The following is a 12169-nucleotide window of genomic DNA, read 5'->3' on the forward strand; positions in this document are numbered from 1 at the left end:
TATATCTTACTTCCATTTAACTGCATACACAAAAATAAATATGTAAAATCCAAAAATCAGACCTTTCAGCATATCATATTAAATATAATATTTACGTACATGACTATGAAAATTTGCTTTAGCAAATCGTGTACATTTCAAAGGAAATAACATAAAGGCACTATACAAATATATATTATACATTAAATATATTGAATAGCAATATTTTTATTAGTATATCAATATGGATTACGCCAGAGAGTGGTTAAAGTTAACACCGTAAAATAATTACACAAAAATTATATTCAAATCGTTTATTTCAAAAAAATAATAAAATTAAATAATAAATAACAATACGTGTATACATAATGAAGTCAATTTAAACTCTCCAACTGTTTAACACTTATTTTACTTCCATCCACACCATATTTTGTTCAATGAAGAAGTACATATTTTTAATTAAAACTATTGTTGTTTTTCAATTCTAAATAATTTAAAATATTACAAATATTAATTTCTTCAACAGTTGAAATTTACCCACATTAATACATGTTTAATCAAATTTATCATATTATAGAGACATTAATTTGCTATAAAAAAAAAAAAAAAAATATAATGAAGCAAATAATTTAAATATTTTGAAAATCTCAAATTAATTAAATTTATGCTTAGTATAAAAATGTATAACTCATAATAATTTTAAAATAAAATTATGAATTTGAATAATTTTTTTTTTTGTAAAAATAAAGTAAAATTGTCAGAATCTAGTGAAAAAAGAATTTGTCTTAGAGTTATAGTAATAAGAACATAATTATCTCTTAAACAAAAAATCCTATATTCCAAAAAACTGCTTCCCACAATAACCAACTACTAATTCACACATAAAAAATCTTTTAGTATAATTTTATTTATATGGGGCAAATAATCATTTACCTAACAACAAAGCACTATTCCATGCACCACATACTACTTTGACAATTTTCCTTAAATTGCATTTTAGCAATGGTGACAAATTACTCAAATTAATCATACGATCACAAGTTAATTGGTAGGTCTTAATACCAAGCTGTTTGTGAGCATTCCACCCACAACCCCAAAGTATATTGTTCTTAGTTAAAACCATTGAATGTCTTGCCCCCAAACTCACTTGTTCGATATCTGTCTCTTCTGGCCAATTAATCAGTGCAGGTTCTGGAGCCATTATTATACCACCATTATCTGTAAAAATGTTATAAATTAGTCTTTAACTTTTAAAAAATATTTAAAATATCCAACATGATATTTCACCTGTTTTAACAATATTGAATACGTTTATTAGTGCTGTAAACCAAATAGTCATACAAAACATTCAACCTTAAATTAGTTGATAATTAGTAACAGTATCAAATAGTAAAATGCTAAAAATAGTTTGATTAAAATGCAAATAATTGTATACATAATTTATTAAAATATTAGCTGTGAAAATATGTATTACACATAAAAACATTTTAGCCAATGTTTTAAACTACTACCACAAGTATTAAACATTATAATTTATTGAATATATAATATAAATCATGAAATTCAAAATATATTTATTAATTTTAACGACTTAATCAGCTTAATTTAATTTAGTACCTGGAGAATTTGAAATTCCTAATTGCCCAGAATGATTCCAGCCCCACATGTAGAGATCATTATACTCTGTAATTGCAGCAGTATGCCAGCCACCAGCAGAAGTATTAATCACTCGAATACCATCTAGAGATTTTAAAAGCCGTGGATGATCTTCTTCATTTAATTCACCATGACCTAATTGACCTCGGCTGTAAGTATTATTGTACATTTTAAAATCTTAAATATACCGAGCTAAATAGTATTGGTATAACTGCTTATAAAACTGCATACAGTGTGCAATAAAAAACTAAATATTATGCGTTTAAAATAGCTTACCTACTGGATCCTTGTGTATATAGGCAACCAGTTTCCATTAAAATAATTATGTGTTCAAAGCCACACGCTACTTGAGTGACTTTGAATTTTGAATTGAATATTTTAGTTGGAATTGAATAAACTTCTATAATAAAAATCACCTATTATAAAATGTATATAAAAAAAAAATTTTAAATTAATAAATACCATTATATGTGACTGCTAGATGAATTGTATCACTACAGCATATATGATTTATAGGTGGTCGACTTTGATTTTTGGACACAGAAACTTGATCCTCTCTTTGTAATATTGAAGTAATATCATTCCACTTAAAATCACATTTTGAATATGACCAACAATCGCCAATTGAATCAATAGCTAATATATTTGATTCAGATGAAGAAATCTAAACATATCGTCCATGGTACAATTTAAGCTAAACACTCACAACTAATAAATATTATTAACTTACAGATTTAAAAGGACCATATCCTAAATCATCCAATATTTCAAAATTGATTGTTTTTTTGTTGACGAGGCCACTCATGACAATTTTACCAGAACCTTTAATTAAGTATACACAATGTTTATTAATAAAAAAAAAATAAAGAATTAATAAGAATTAAATTGAATACTTGTCAAAATAGAAGCAGTACTCCAAGAAAATGCCACTTGTAGAATTTCACCATAATTTTCTTCGTAGCCATAAGTATGAAAATCCAAGTCGACGCTCGATTTATTGTTCAATTGGTTGAACCCGTTAAAACCGCACCAAAACATACCCATGATGCTGTTTAAATATGAATCTAAGTCTGTTGTTGTATTGCAAGACATTACAATATAACAGAACAAGAAATAATTTACTATTTTACAAAAAAAAAAAAATGCATTTTATATGATGGGCATTTTGTTCATTTTTTGTTTTTTTTTTTTGTTTTTTTTTTTTAAATTTTTTTTGTATGTATATTAAATATATTTATATATATATATATATATTTTTATTTGAAGATTTATATCATATGAACACATGGGTAATTAGGCAACAGTTGGATGAAGAAGCCTTAATTTTTTCTGATCATTCTCATCAGTTTCATCATCAGCATAGCATTTATTTGATACTGGACTAGTCAGGGAATCTACCGATTCAACAGTGGAATGTCTGGCTTCAGTTGGCAGTAGAGATTCTTTTACAATATTGATATTTTCTTTGGTTTCATTTTCGGTTGACATAGAATGATTTTCTTTTTCAGTTGATAATAAAGTATTAATTAGGTTGTTTGATTTATTTTCAGATGATGGGCTTCTATGAGATTCTACTGAACCCAAGACAAAAAGTTTTTCTTCATTTGACAATAGGTTTTTTTTAATGATATTATCATCAATACAATCCTCAACACTACGTTTCCTAGATGTAGGGCTTTTTTGTGATTCTTCAACCAACTCTGATATAGAATGTCTACCTTCAGTTGATAATCGAGCAATAATTTTACTACCTACAGTATTTGGAATAGCCTTTTCTTTTTTCAACTCATCAGGTACATAATCCTTTAAATCTTTTCTTTTTAAATGGTTAACTTGTATATCCATTCCAGCTTTAAAAATGCTATGAGCTCTACTTTTCACCAATAAGCAGAAATCTCGGATATGAGTACTAAAATCTAATTGAACTACAGTGCCATTAGACTTTGATATTTCTAGACCAACAAACCAAACTGATGATGGCCTTCCTTGTGATTTTTCATAAGGTAAGACAAACTGGTCAGGATTTAAATGAGATCTTTGAACACATTCAATTTCTTCTAAAGATGTAGGCAAAAAACGAAGCCTTGATTCAACTAACCCTCTCCATTCAAGTAATTCTTCATCACAGTTTGCAAATACAGTTATGGCTAAGAAATATCTATATTTAGTGAAAAATTTGGATGGCTGAAAAATTTTTGACCAGCTAGATTCTCCAGTTAAAATTTCTCCCATAATGTCTAAACTTGTTTTAAATTCATCTTGTATTATAGCAAGTGTGGAATGAGAAACATTAAAAGTTGAATTTTGTTGAGGATAAACTGGAGTTATAATAGGCATAACATGATTACGATCTGCCATGTTTACTCTTGGATCCCAAACTGGATATCCAAGATCCATAAAATATGATGGTTTCAATAATACAGGTTGAGGCCATTGCCACTTAGAAAAAATTAAAAAAAATTTGTGTATTAAAGTTGCTGGTGCTGCATTTGGATATAATTGGCATACTCTTGCTACTAACATTGCCCAAGAAACTCCTCCCAGATATCCTAAGGCATTCGAATACACTCTATGGCGTTTAGCCCATAATTTTATTGCAATTAATGTTTTCTTAAAGGATTCTCGATTTGGAACTAATCGTAAAATAGAATCTGTTACACGACATCCATTTAAACTTCGTACACATTTGGGATTCAAATTTCTCAATAGATCATCCTGTTGCAAATCAGTATCTTCATGTACTTCTTTTAAAGCAAGACGTGCAAATAACATATCAATTTCAATGCCTTGTATTATCATTTTAATTACTGGAACGAAAGCTTCTTCAACAGCTCGAACATTGTTTATATTAGGATTTTCTTTCAACTTATTATAAAATGTTGCAAAGTAATCAGCTCTGGTTATATGTCTAGGGACAATGACAATTGCATCAATATCAGCACCTTTATGATAAACGCCAAGACGATATGATCCAAACGTGCATACTAATCCTCCAACATTTTCAGCAGTTATTTCAGGTAAATTTCTTTCCATACTTACTTCACGTATCCATTCTTTAGCCAAATTATTAAGCATTGATAATACTTCAAGCCTTTGGGATAAATCTTCATCAGTAGTAATAACTTTTTCTTTAGAAAGAGCATCATCTAATGATTTTGTTAACTGAATATCAATGTCTGTTGGAAGAGCATCACTTATTGCCGATGTCATTCCATACATTTTAAAGGGATTTTATGAATACTCTATTTAAAAATAAAAATAACTATTTTAATAGTTTAAATTACCAATTAATATACAAAATCAATTTTTTTGATTTATCATATCTAACACAAATCACTGACATAAAAAAAAAAATCAGTCTATTACATAGTTTCAAGTAAAAATGTAACAGTTATATAGATACTAGATACCTATTTTATTCACGATCTCTCGGCATCACAGGTTTTTGATACTTATATTTATCTGATTATTCAATAAGTGTGTCTTGAATAAGTCCTAAAATAAAAATAAAAAATAGATTGATAATAAATATTTAATTTATTAGTATTAAATATTAATTAAAGATTATAAAATTAAACAGTGGATTAGTCAATACCATTAAACATATTTAATATATTTAATTTAGGTAATTATTTATTAAATATATTGTATAGTTACTAGTAATCTATTTAATTTTATAATTGTTATTAAGTATAAAGGTACGGTTTTCTTACAGTATTTGGATACTGTGTTATGATGTAGCTGAGAAATTGTATTTTAACAAGTAAAAAAAATGTTCTTAATGTTTTCTTTAAGTGCCTATACATGTTACTGTAAATGCTATCTCATTAAAGAGTAACTTCAGGCGGATGCTAGACTTCTGTGTATGTTCATGGCAAAGGAAATGGTTATTTTTCCAAGTAAAGTAATTTCGGAAGCGTCACACTTTATCATTTAAACAACTATCTAGCTTGATATTGGCCAACATGATAAAGTGATTTTTTTGACATGACCGATTATTAGAACTAAAAGCCATTAACAAAAATGGATATTTAGCGAGGTCTAGTCTGACCATACCCAATGAAAATTGAATGCCACCTGAAGTTATTCTTATATGTAATATGTAACAGATTAACAGAATGTAGTATTGTACATTAATTTGCTTAGATATGATTTACAAGCAAGCGCATTCTGTATGAAATCTACCATTACGACTGGCGAGGTAATTATAAAAAATCTTTAAAATTATCAATATACAGTGTGCTTTCGATTTTCTGTGTAATAGGGTGGGTGGCTGACATCCACGGAAAAGCAAATTTTGCTGAATTCAAATCAACACAAAAATTCAATATATTATTAAAAAATTATATACTATATTTTTTTGACACAAAAAATCAATAACAAGTTGTTTTTGTTTGAAAACGCTTTTTTTAAACTTAAGATTGAATTTTTTTCAACAACATTTTATCACATTATTTTTTTGTATGTACATAGTTTATTTTACAGAAGATCAAGGATAATCGAGAGTTCACTGTACCTAAATTTATCTATACTTATAAACTATAAAGAATTTAATCATATAATAAATGATTGTAAACATTAAAAAATGGTTTATTCTGTTATTCAAAACGTTCTTGATTTGTTACATTTGATTTTTCTAACATGGAATTTTTTATGTTACTTTTTCTAAAAAAATATCTAAATTATATAATTAATTAATTATGCTCCAAAACAATTTACATTTGTTATGTTCTAGAAAAAAACATATTCATAATCAGGACTCAGAATAATAGGATGTACATTTATCCATATACTTTTGATTTATAGAAAACAAAGTAGCAAACTAAGAAAGAAATCCATTCTACACAATGGCAATATTCAAAACAAAATTGAAAATGCATATTTTGTCAATTTTAGAAAAAGTGGATATTAATATTATTATATTTCTTAAATTGTATGTATTTATACATCTTATAACATTTTTATTTAATAACCTATCTATGTTTTTATAATTACTCATTAATTTTACATGAGTATTTTCTTTTCTAATGAGTTGTACAAAGTAACACAATTTTAATTTTTCTACCATAGAAGCTTTCATAAAAAAGTTGTATACATTTTAACACATTCTCTGCGGCTCAATTTTGTATACTCATACTCGAATTCAAAAATTCAAATGCAACATTGAACAAATTAAAAATAGTTGAAAATAATTGTATAAACACCTTATGGTATCATCCCGCAGTGAACGTGTTAAGCACATATTTTATCTATTTCAATTTCTATAATTTTCAAACATACTACAATAGATTTATTATGCTCTAAATAAAATATACTATTGACACCATAAATCAAATTTTAAAAATGTATTCCAGAATGTAATGTATTTGTTAAGTTACAAGTGTATATTGTTTTGGATTGCATAATTTATTTATAATGATATGAGAGTTAATTATTATGGAACGTAATGGATCTGTAAGAAATTACACATCAATATTATATTTTGTTTCATAACATAAGGATATCATTTTTTTTTTATACGTTATGCAACTCTTTAATAACCATCATAACGGTCTATTAGATATTACACTCGTATGTATAAAGAAATCATTCTAATATAAAGATATTTTTATATTTTACAGCCATTGATTATAAATATAGTTTTTCTAATCAATAGAAAGGTACCACATATTATTTATCTATTGAAATAATAAAAAAAATTGAAATTTATAATTAAATGTAAGTATCTATTCATTTATTAAGTATTTTACTAGTTGCACTCCAGGATAATTTTGGCAGTACCTACTTATGTTCATATTTTACAACTTCAGTGAATTAAAAAAATAAAGATTTAAAATAAATTTTAGTTTTTAAAAGTTTACCTTGAGAGAAAAATAATGACTGGTAGAATATAGCCAATATAGGTATTTAAATTAGTAATATTAATTTTTTAATTTGTAACATAAATATTAAGCAAATCAATAGATACAATATTTTTTTAGATGGGATAAAAACATGCAATTAAAGTATCACATCAATTAAAATACCTATTTAATTATACTAAAGTAAACAAATGATATATACTATACATAGTAGGTATTTACTCTCACTTAACTATAATATATAATACTATTAACTACTTATTTTTGAAAAAAAATTATAAGGGTACAATAATCATCAATATTACCCAAATAAAAAGTTTTTAATTTCATTAAAATTACATTAGTAGTTTTAAATGTGTTTAAAACCAAGTCTTAAATAAATAGTATCTACATTCTAAATTTCTCTCATCACGAATTATAAACACAATGTACCTAACCTAGGTGTACCGACATTTGCGTTCACGACCTGTGTTTACTAACAATAACAATGTGGTATTGAATTTAAGAATAGTAATGAATCGATAACGTCACACAACTCACAATAGAAATTTTTCAAATGAAGTAGAATAGAAGTTACATCATGAATACAAAAATACCGGCGTTGTTGGTATGCTACTATAAACAATGTCGTCATGGTTAGTACACGAACGTAGTAAATCTTGTACCACAATACCACGCGACTTGATTTTGATAAGACTCACGAACGGCTTTTGATTGCTTTGTCTCACTACGTCTATCTACGTCATGTAAATCTATAACAACGCAACTCACATACAAACAAACACACATTTCACACTACACAAATACACAGTGGGCGGGTGGAAATGACGGGACGGCGTTACAAGAACCACAAGGGCTCGTATGATAGGTACTTACTTATTACGGTTCAGCGACCGTCGGATGAGCGCGAAAACGAAAACGAGGTTCACTGTACACAGTCTACTTGTATGTTAAACTAATCAATACGATATTATTGTGAACAATTTTGTCAAAGAAACAAGTCAAAACTGAAACTGGAACAATAACAACATAATTAGAAAACAACGGGAAAAATAAATAAAAAAACAGCGTCCCTGCGCGCCACACGACAACCGGTGGGTACGCAATGGACTAAAAACGCGTACAACACAACGCCAAAACAACACTGTTCGGCGATTGGCAGTGGCTCGGAGTTGCAGTACTGGCACGTCGACGCGATTCGTTCGGTTGGTCGGTGAGACAGACGGTGTGAGAGAGACAGAGTGAGAAAAAGAAACGTGGCTGGCGGCCTTCCGTATCGTTTTGCAGAGCGTTCTTCTTTCTTGTGCGCGAAATCGGAAACGGCAAACAAAACGCTTCGCAGATCACAATATTATTTATTCACATAGAGACCATATTATTGTTTATTTTATGATTTTATGACGACAAAAAAAAAAAAAAAATTAAATTTAACACATTTACAGCCGCCTTGGACACGCCCCCCGATAACAGTGCGGCCGCGTGTTTGGTAGTGCGGCGGGGAGACTTGCAGGTCGCAGATGCCGGCGAATTGCGGCCTCGCTTCGTTGAGTAATAATAATAATGTTATGATCACAGAACAGAATCACGATGTGGAGAGAAGATCTGACCTAAGAGTAATAGCCGCCTGCAGCTGCAGCTGCTTCAGAATAGTTGATCGTACAGCAAATGGTTAGCCTGCGTAGTTGCATTGATTAAAGCCAAAGATGATAAATATATATATATATATATATATATATATATATATTAGAATATTTTCATCTATGCATAATTGATCTGTTATTGTTGTCGTTATGAGCTATACCTATGCGAAAAAAAACTGAAAAAACTGAAGCCTACAGATTACGATTAAAGATTCGAACATAAATTGTTTAACATTATCTTTTGTACTATGCAACAAGATTACTGATCAGTTATCACTAATATTTGTATTTTCATTTTTATTGTGCATAAATTGTATAATATTCTATCATTTTACATCACAAAAGAATTCCATTTCAAAACCTTGAAAGTTGATATTTGATTAGTCATAAATGTACAAGTTAATTATTATTTATTATTAATGTAGTCAATGGTCATTATAACTTCATTTATAATTTCTGACATTGAAATTAACTTTTCTATGTTTCGTTAATCGTTATTGGATCATCATAGGCTGATAAATTTGGTCAAAAATCATTTTTCAATATGGGAATGTTATTTGGAAAACCCAAAGTCTCTCGTATTACCGAGCACGATCGAGCAGTTCTGGTAATAATAATCGATATGTAATGAGTCTTTGTTTTGCTTATCTACAGTGTATATTAAAATATACTTGACATTTATGTACAGTATTATTAAGGCTATTAATTTAATGTTTTAGCAAATGAAACAGCAAAGAGATACTTTAAAGCGATATCAACAAAGAGTTGAAAAATTACTAGAAAGCGAAAGAGAACTTGCTAAAAGACTACTGTCCGAAAACAAAAGAGAGTATGTCAGATATAATTAATTTTTAAATTTCAACTTATCCAAGTATAACATTATTAAAGCGATTTTAAATAAAAAAATCAATTAAAAATTAAGATACAAGTATTAAAAAAATATGTTTTAATTAAATTTATTGATTATTTGTTTAACTACCAATAATAAATGTTGAACAAATTCCTTTTTAATTGGTTTCAATAAAATGTCTTAATTGAAGAAAAAAATAAACTTTTCTGTTCAAGATCCGTATGTGTGGGGGGGTTGCACCTATTAGTATCATTATCAATCTTTGCAATGATTATTTAATAATTATGATGTTCATCATTACAGTAAAGCAAAGCTTTTGTTGAGAAAAAAGAAATACCAAACAGAGCAGCTAGAGCGTACCGAAGCGTCTTTGGATACTATTGAGAAATTAATACAAGATTTAGAATATACCCAAATAGAAGCCAAAGTATATACTCAGAATATAATTTTACTACTTAAACAGTTTATTTAATTTTACCAATTATGTATAGGTTATTGAAGGCCTTAAAATTGGAAATGTAGCCCTTAAAAAAGCAAATGAATTATTTAATATTGAACATATCGAACAACTTTTGGATGAAACTAAAGAGGGAATCGATAAACAAAAAGTAAATAATTATACTTAAACATTATTTTAAAAATTGACTTTTAATAAATTAATTTTGCTAACAGGAAATAACCGATTTACTCAGTGGAGCCTTATCATCTGAGGATGAAGAAGCAGTTGAAGCTGAATTAAATGAACTAATTACTGTAGAACATCAAAAAGCTATAGATATGTTACCAACTGTACCATCGGATGAATTACCAATAATTGTTCCAGGTAATTATAAAGTTAAAATGTTTTATTTAATAAAACTGTTATTAGACTTAAAAACTGTTTTATTTATTGATAGCTTTATATGTACTTAAATATTTTTATGATTTAGAAACCAAAGAGAAAGACAAATCACCTATTAAGAAGATTGCATTAGAAGCTCAATAAAATGTATTATATTCGGTAAAAATTGCACCGAATTAAAGTCAACTTAACATTTTAATATATTAAAAATTTTATTTTCTGTTATTGTGTATAATATTAAAAACTTGTATGTTTAATATATATATATATTTATATTTTAAAGTGTATTCATTATTTAATAAAAGTTTTTTACTACATTTACATTTAACTGTTCAAAGTTTAAAATTTAAACTTTAGTAGACAATAATACAATTTTGGAAGTATCTAATAATCTATAACAATAATGTTATAGTACACATATTTTATTTGTTGATAAAAAATTTAGTTTAAAGTTGAATTTAATATTTTCAATCAATTTTATGATAACTGAAATGATGTTGGATTTATTTTAAAATACCAGTACTGCTCATAAAAAAACATAATACTATTTATACTTCTCTTGCAAACAAAGCGCAAGTTGGTGATTAACTAAATTGTGTCTTAGTCTGTGAATTTCCTATGGTTTTCCACACTGCCAAACAGGGGCGTCATTTGCGGTATGCAGGGTATACATTTGTGTACCTAAAATTTTAAATTTTGGCCCGCAAGGCACATCCAAATAGCCCGCTTGGCCACATTACAATAATGTCAAATATGTCGAAAAAAAATAAACAGTACCTACTCAATATTTATGTGTACCAAAAAAAAAAAATTGAAATGACGCTCCTGCTGCCAAGTGCAAAATTAAATCTCATGTTTGATTTGGATATTCATGGTTTATTACACTTTTACTGTGTAGTTAATATTTTACTATAATACACCAAATAATTGTAAATGTTGAACTATACTTCATTGTGTATTTAGGTTCTTATTAATGAGCAATATAATAATCTTACTTAAACATTTTATTTGGTGAATAACAAGAAATTCTGAACATGAATTAACAGAATGCGATATAGAAATAGTAACATAACATAAATATTAAAGTATAAACATTATCTTGCGCAGGTCTTACTTACAGGGAAAGCATTACTGTGATAGTTTGGGGCTATGAAGAAATTTGAAGAATCTGGGCCGCTTCTGAAATTTTTTCTAGCTACGGCCTTTAGGTGAGCCAATAATCTTTGAAATTGATTTTCACATAAACTTGTTTCAAAGAATACTCTTTAAAATTAAGAAAACACAATAATAAAAATGTTCTAATATTTCAATAATTGTATTATCAGGTTTGAGATTGTGGTAT

The 12169-nt window shown here is 27.6% G+C and overlaps 3 protein-coding genes across 3 annotated transcripts; 1 reads left to right on the forward strand and 2 right to left on the reverse strand.

Annotated features, from left to right (window-relative positions):
* Positions 1 to 278: 278 nt before the first annotated feature.
* LOC113550987 (RCC1 domain-containing protein 1-like) lies at positions 279 to 2753 on the reverse strand. The gene is made up of 6 exons (XM_026952969.1): positions 2529 to 2753; positions 2366 to 2457; positions 2098 to 2299; positions 1912 to 2035; positions 1597 to 1784; positions 279 to 1197 (listed from the first exon to the last, which is right to left on the reverse strand). The coding sequence occupies exons 1-6, from the start codon at positions 2725 to 2727 to the stop codon at positions 905 to 907; spliced, it is 1098 nt and encodes a 365-aa protein (XP_026808770.1). The 5' UTR covers positions 2728 to 2753; the 3' UTR covers positions 279 to 904.
* A 37-nt stretch (positions 2754 to 2790) lies between these two features.
* LOC113550986 (poly(A) polymerase type 3) lies at positions 2791 to 8907 on the reverse strand. Its single transcript, XM_026952967.1, has 3 exons — positions 8373 to 8907; positions 5046 to 5130; positions 2791 to 4877 (listed from the first exon to the last, which is right to left on the reverse strand). The coding sequence occupies exon 3, from the start codon at positions 4852 to 4854 to the stop codon at positions 2929 to 2931; it is 1926 nt and encodes a 641-aa protein (XP_026808768.1). The 5' UTR covers positions 4855 to 4877; positions 5046 to 5130; positions 8373 to 8907; the 3' UTR covers positions 2791 to 2928.
* Positions 8908 to 9289: 382 nt separating this feature from the next.
* LOC113550988 (charged multivesicular body protein 6) lies at positions 9290 to 11109 on the forward strand. Its single transcript, XM_026952970.1, has 6 exons — positions 9290 to 9743; positions 9856 to 9965; positions 10290 to 10413; positions 10478 to 10594; positions 10659 to 10809; positions 10916 to 11109. The coding sequence occupies exons 1-6, from the start codon at positions 9681 to 9683 to the stop codon at positions 10969 to 10971; spliced, it is 621 nt and encodes a 206-aa protein (XP_026808771.1). The 5' UTR covers positions 9290 to 9680; the 3' UTR covers positions 10972 to 11109.
* The last annotated feature ends 1060 nt before the right edge of the window (positions 11110 to 12169 follow it).

Source organism: Rhopalosiphum maidis, chromosome 2 (assembly GCF_003676215.2).
Source record: "Rhopalosiphum maidis isolate BTI-1 chromosome 2, ASM367621v3, whole genome shotgun sequence".
NCBI lineage: Eukaryota > Metazoa > Arthropoda > Insecta > Hemiptera > Aphididae > Rhopalosiphum > Rhopalosiphum maidis.

Excerpts from the sequence above, each read along its gene's own strand:
- LOC113550987 (XM_026952969.1), bottom strand. The coding sequence starts at position 2,727 with ATGTCTTGCAATACAACAACAGACTTAGATTCATATTTAAACAGCATC. Across the intron at positions 2,300-2,365 it reads GATATGGTCCTTTTAAATCT|ATTTCTTCATCTGAATCAAA; the intron begins GTAAGTTAATAA and ends CGATATGTTTAG. Across the intron at positions 1,785-1,911 it reads TATACACAAGGATCCAGTAG|CCGAGGTCAATTAGGTCATG; the intron begins GTAAGCTATTTT and ends TAATACTTACAG.
- LOC113550986 (XM_026952967.1), bottom strand. The coding sequence starts at position 4,854 with ATGTATGGAATGACATCGGCAATAAGTGATGCTCTTCCAACAGACATT.
- LOC113550988 (XM_026952970.1), top strand. The coding sequence starts at position 9,681 with ATGGGAATGTTATTTGGAAAACCCAAAGTCTCTCGTATTACCGAGCAC. Across the intron at positions 9,744-9,855 it reads AGCACGATCGAGCAGTTCTG|CAAATGAAACAGCAAAGAGA; the intron begins GTAATAATAATC and ends TTAATGTTTTAG. Across the intron at positions 9,966-10,289 it reads CTGTCCGAAAACAAAAGAGA|TAAAGCAAAGCTTTTGTTGA; the intron begins GTATGTCAGATA and ends TCATCATTACAG.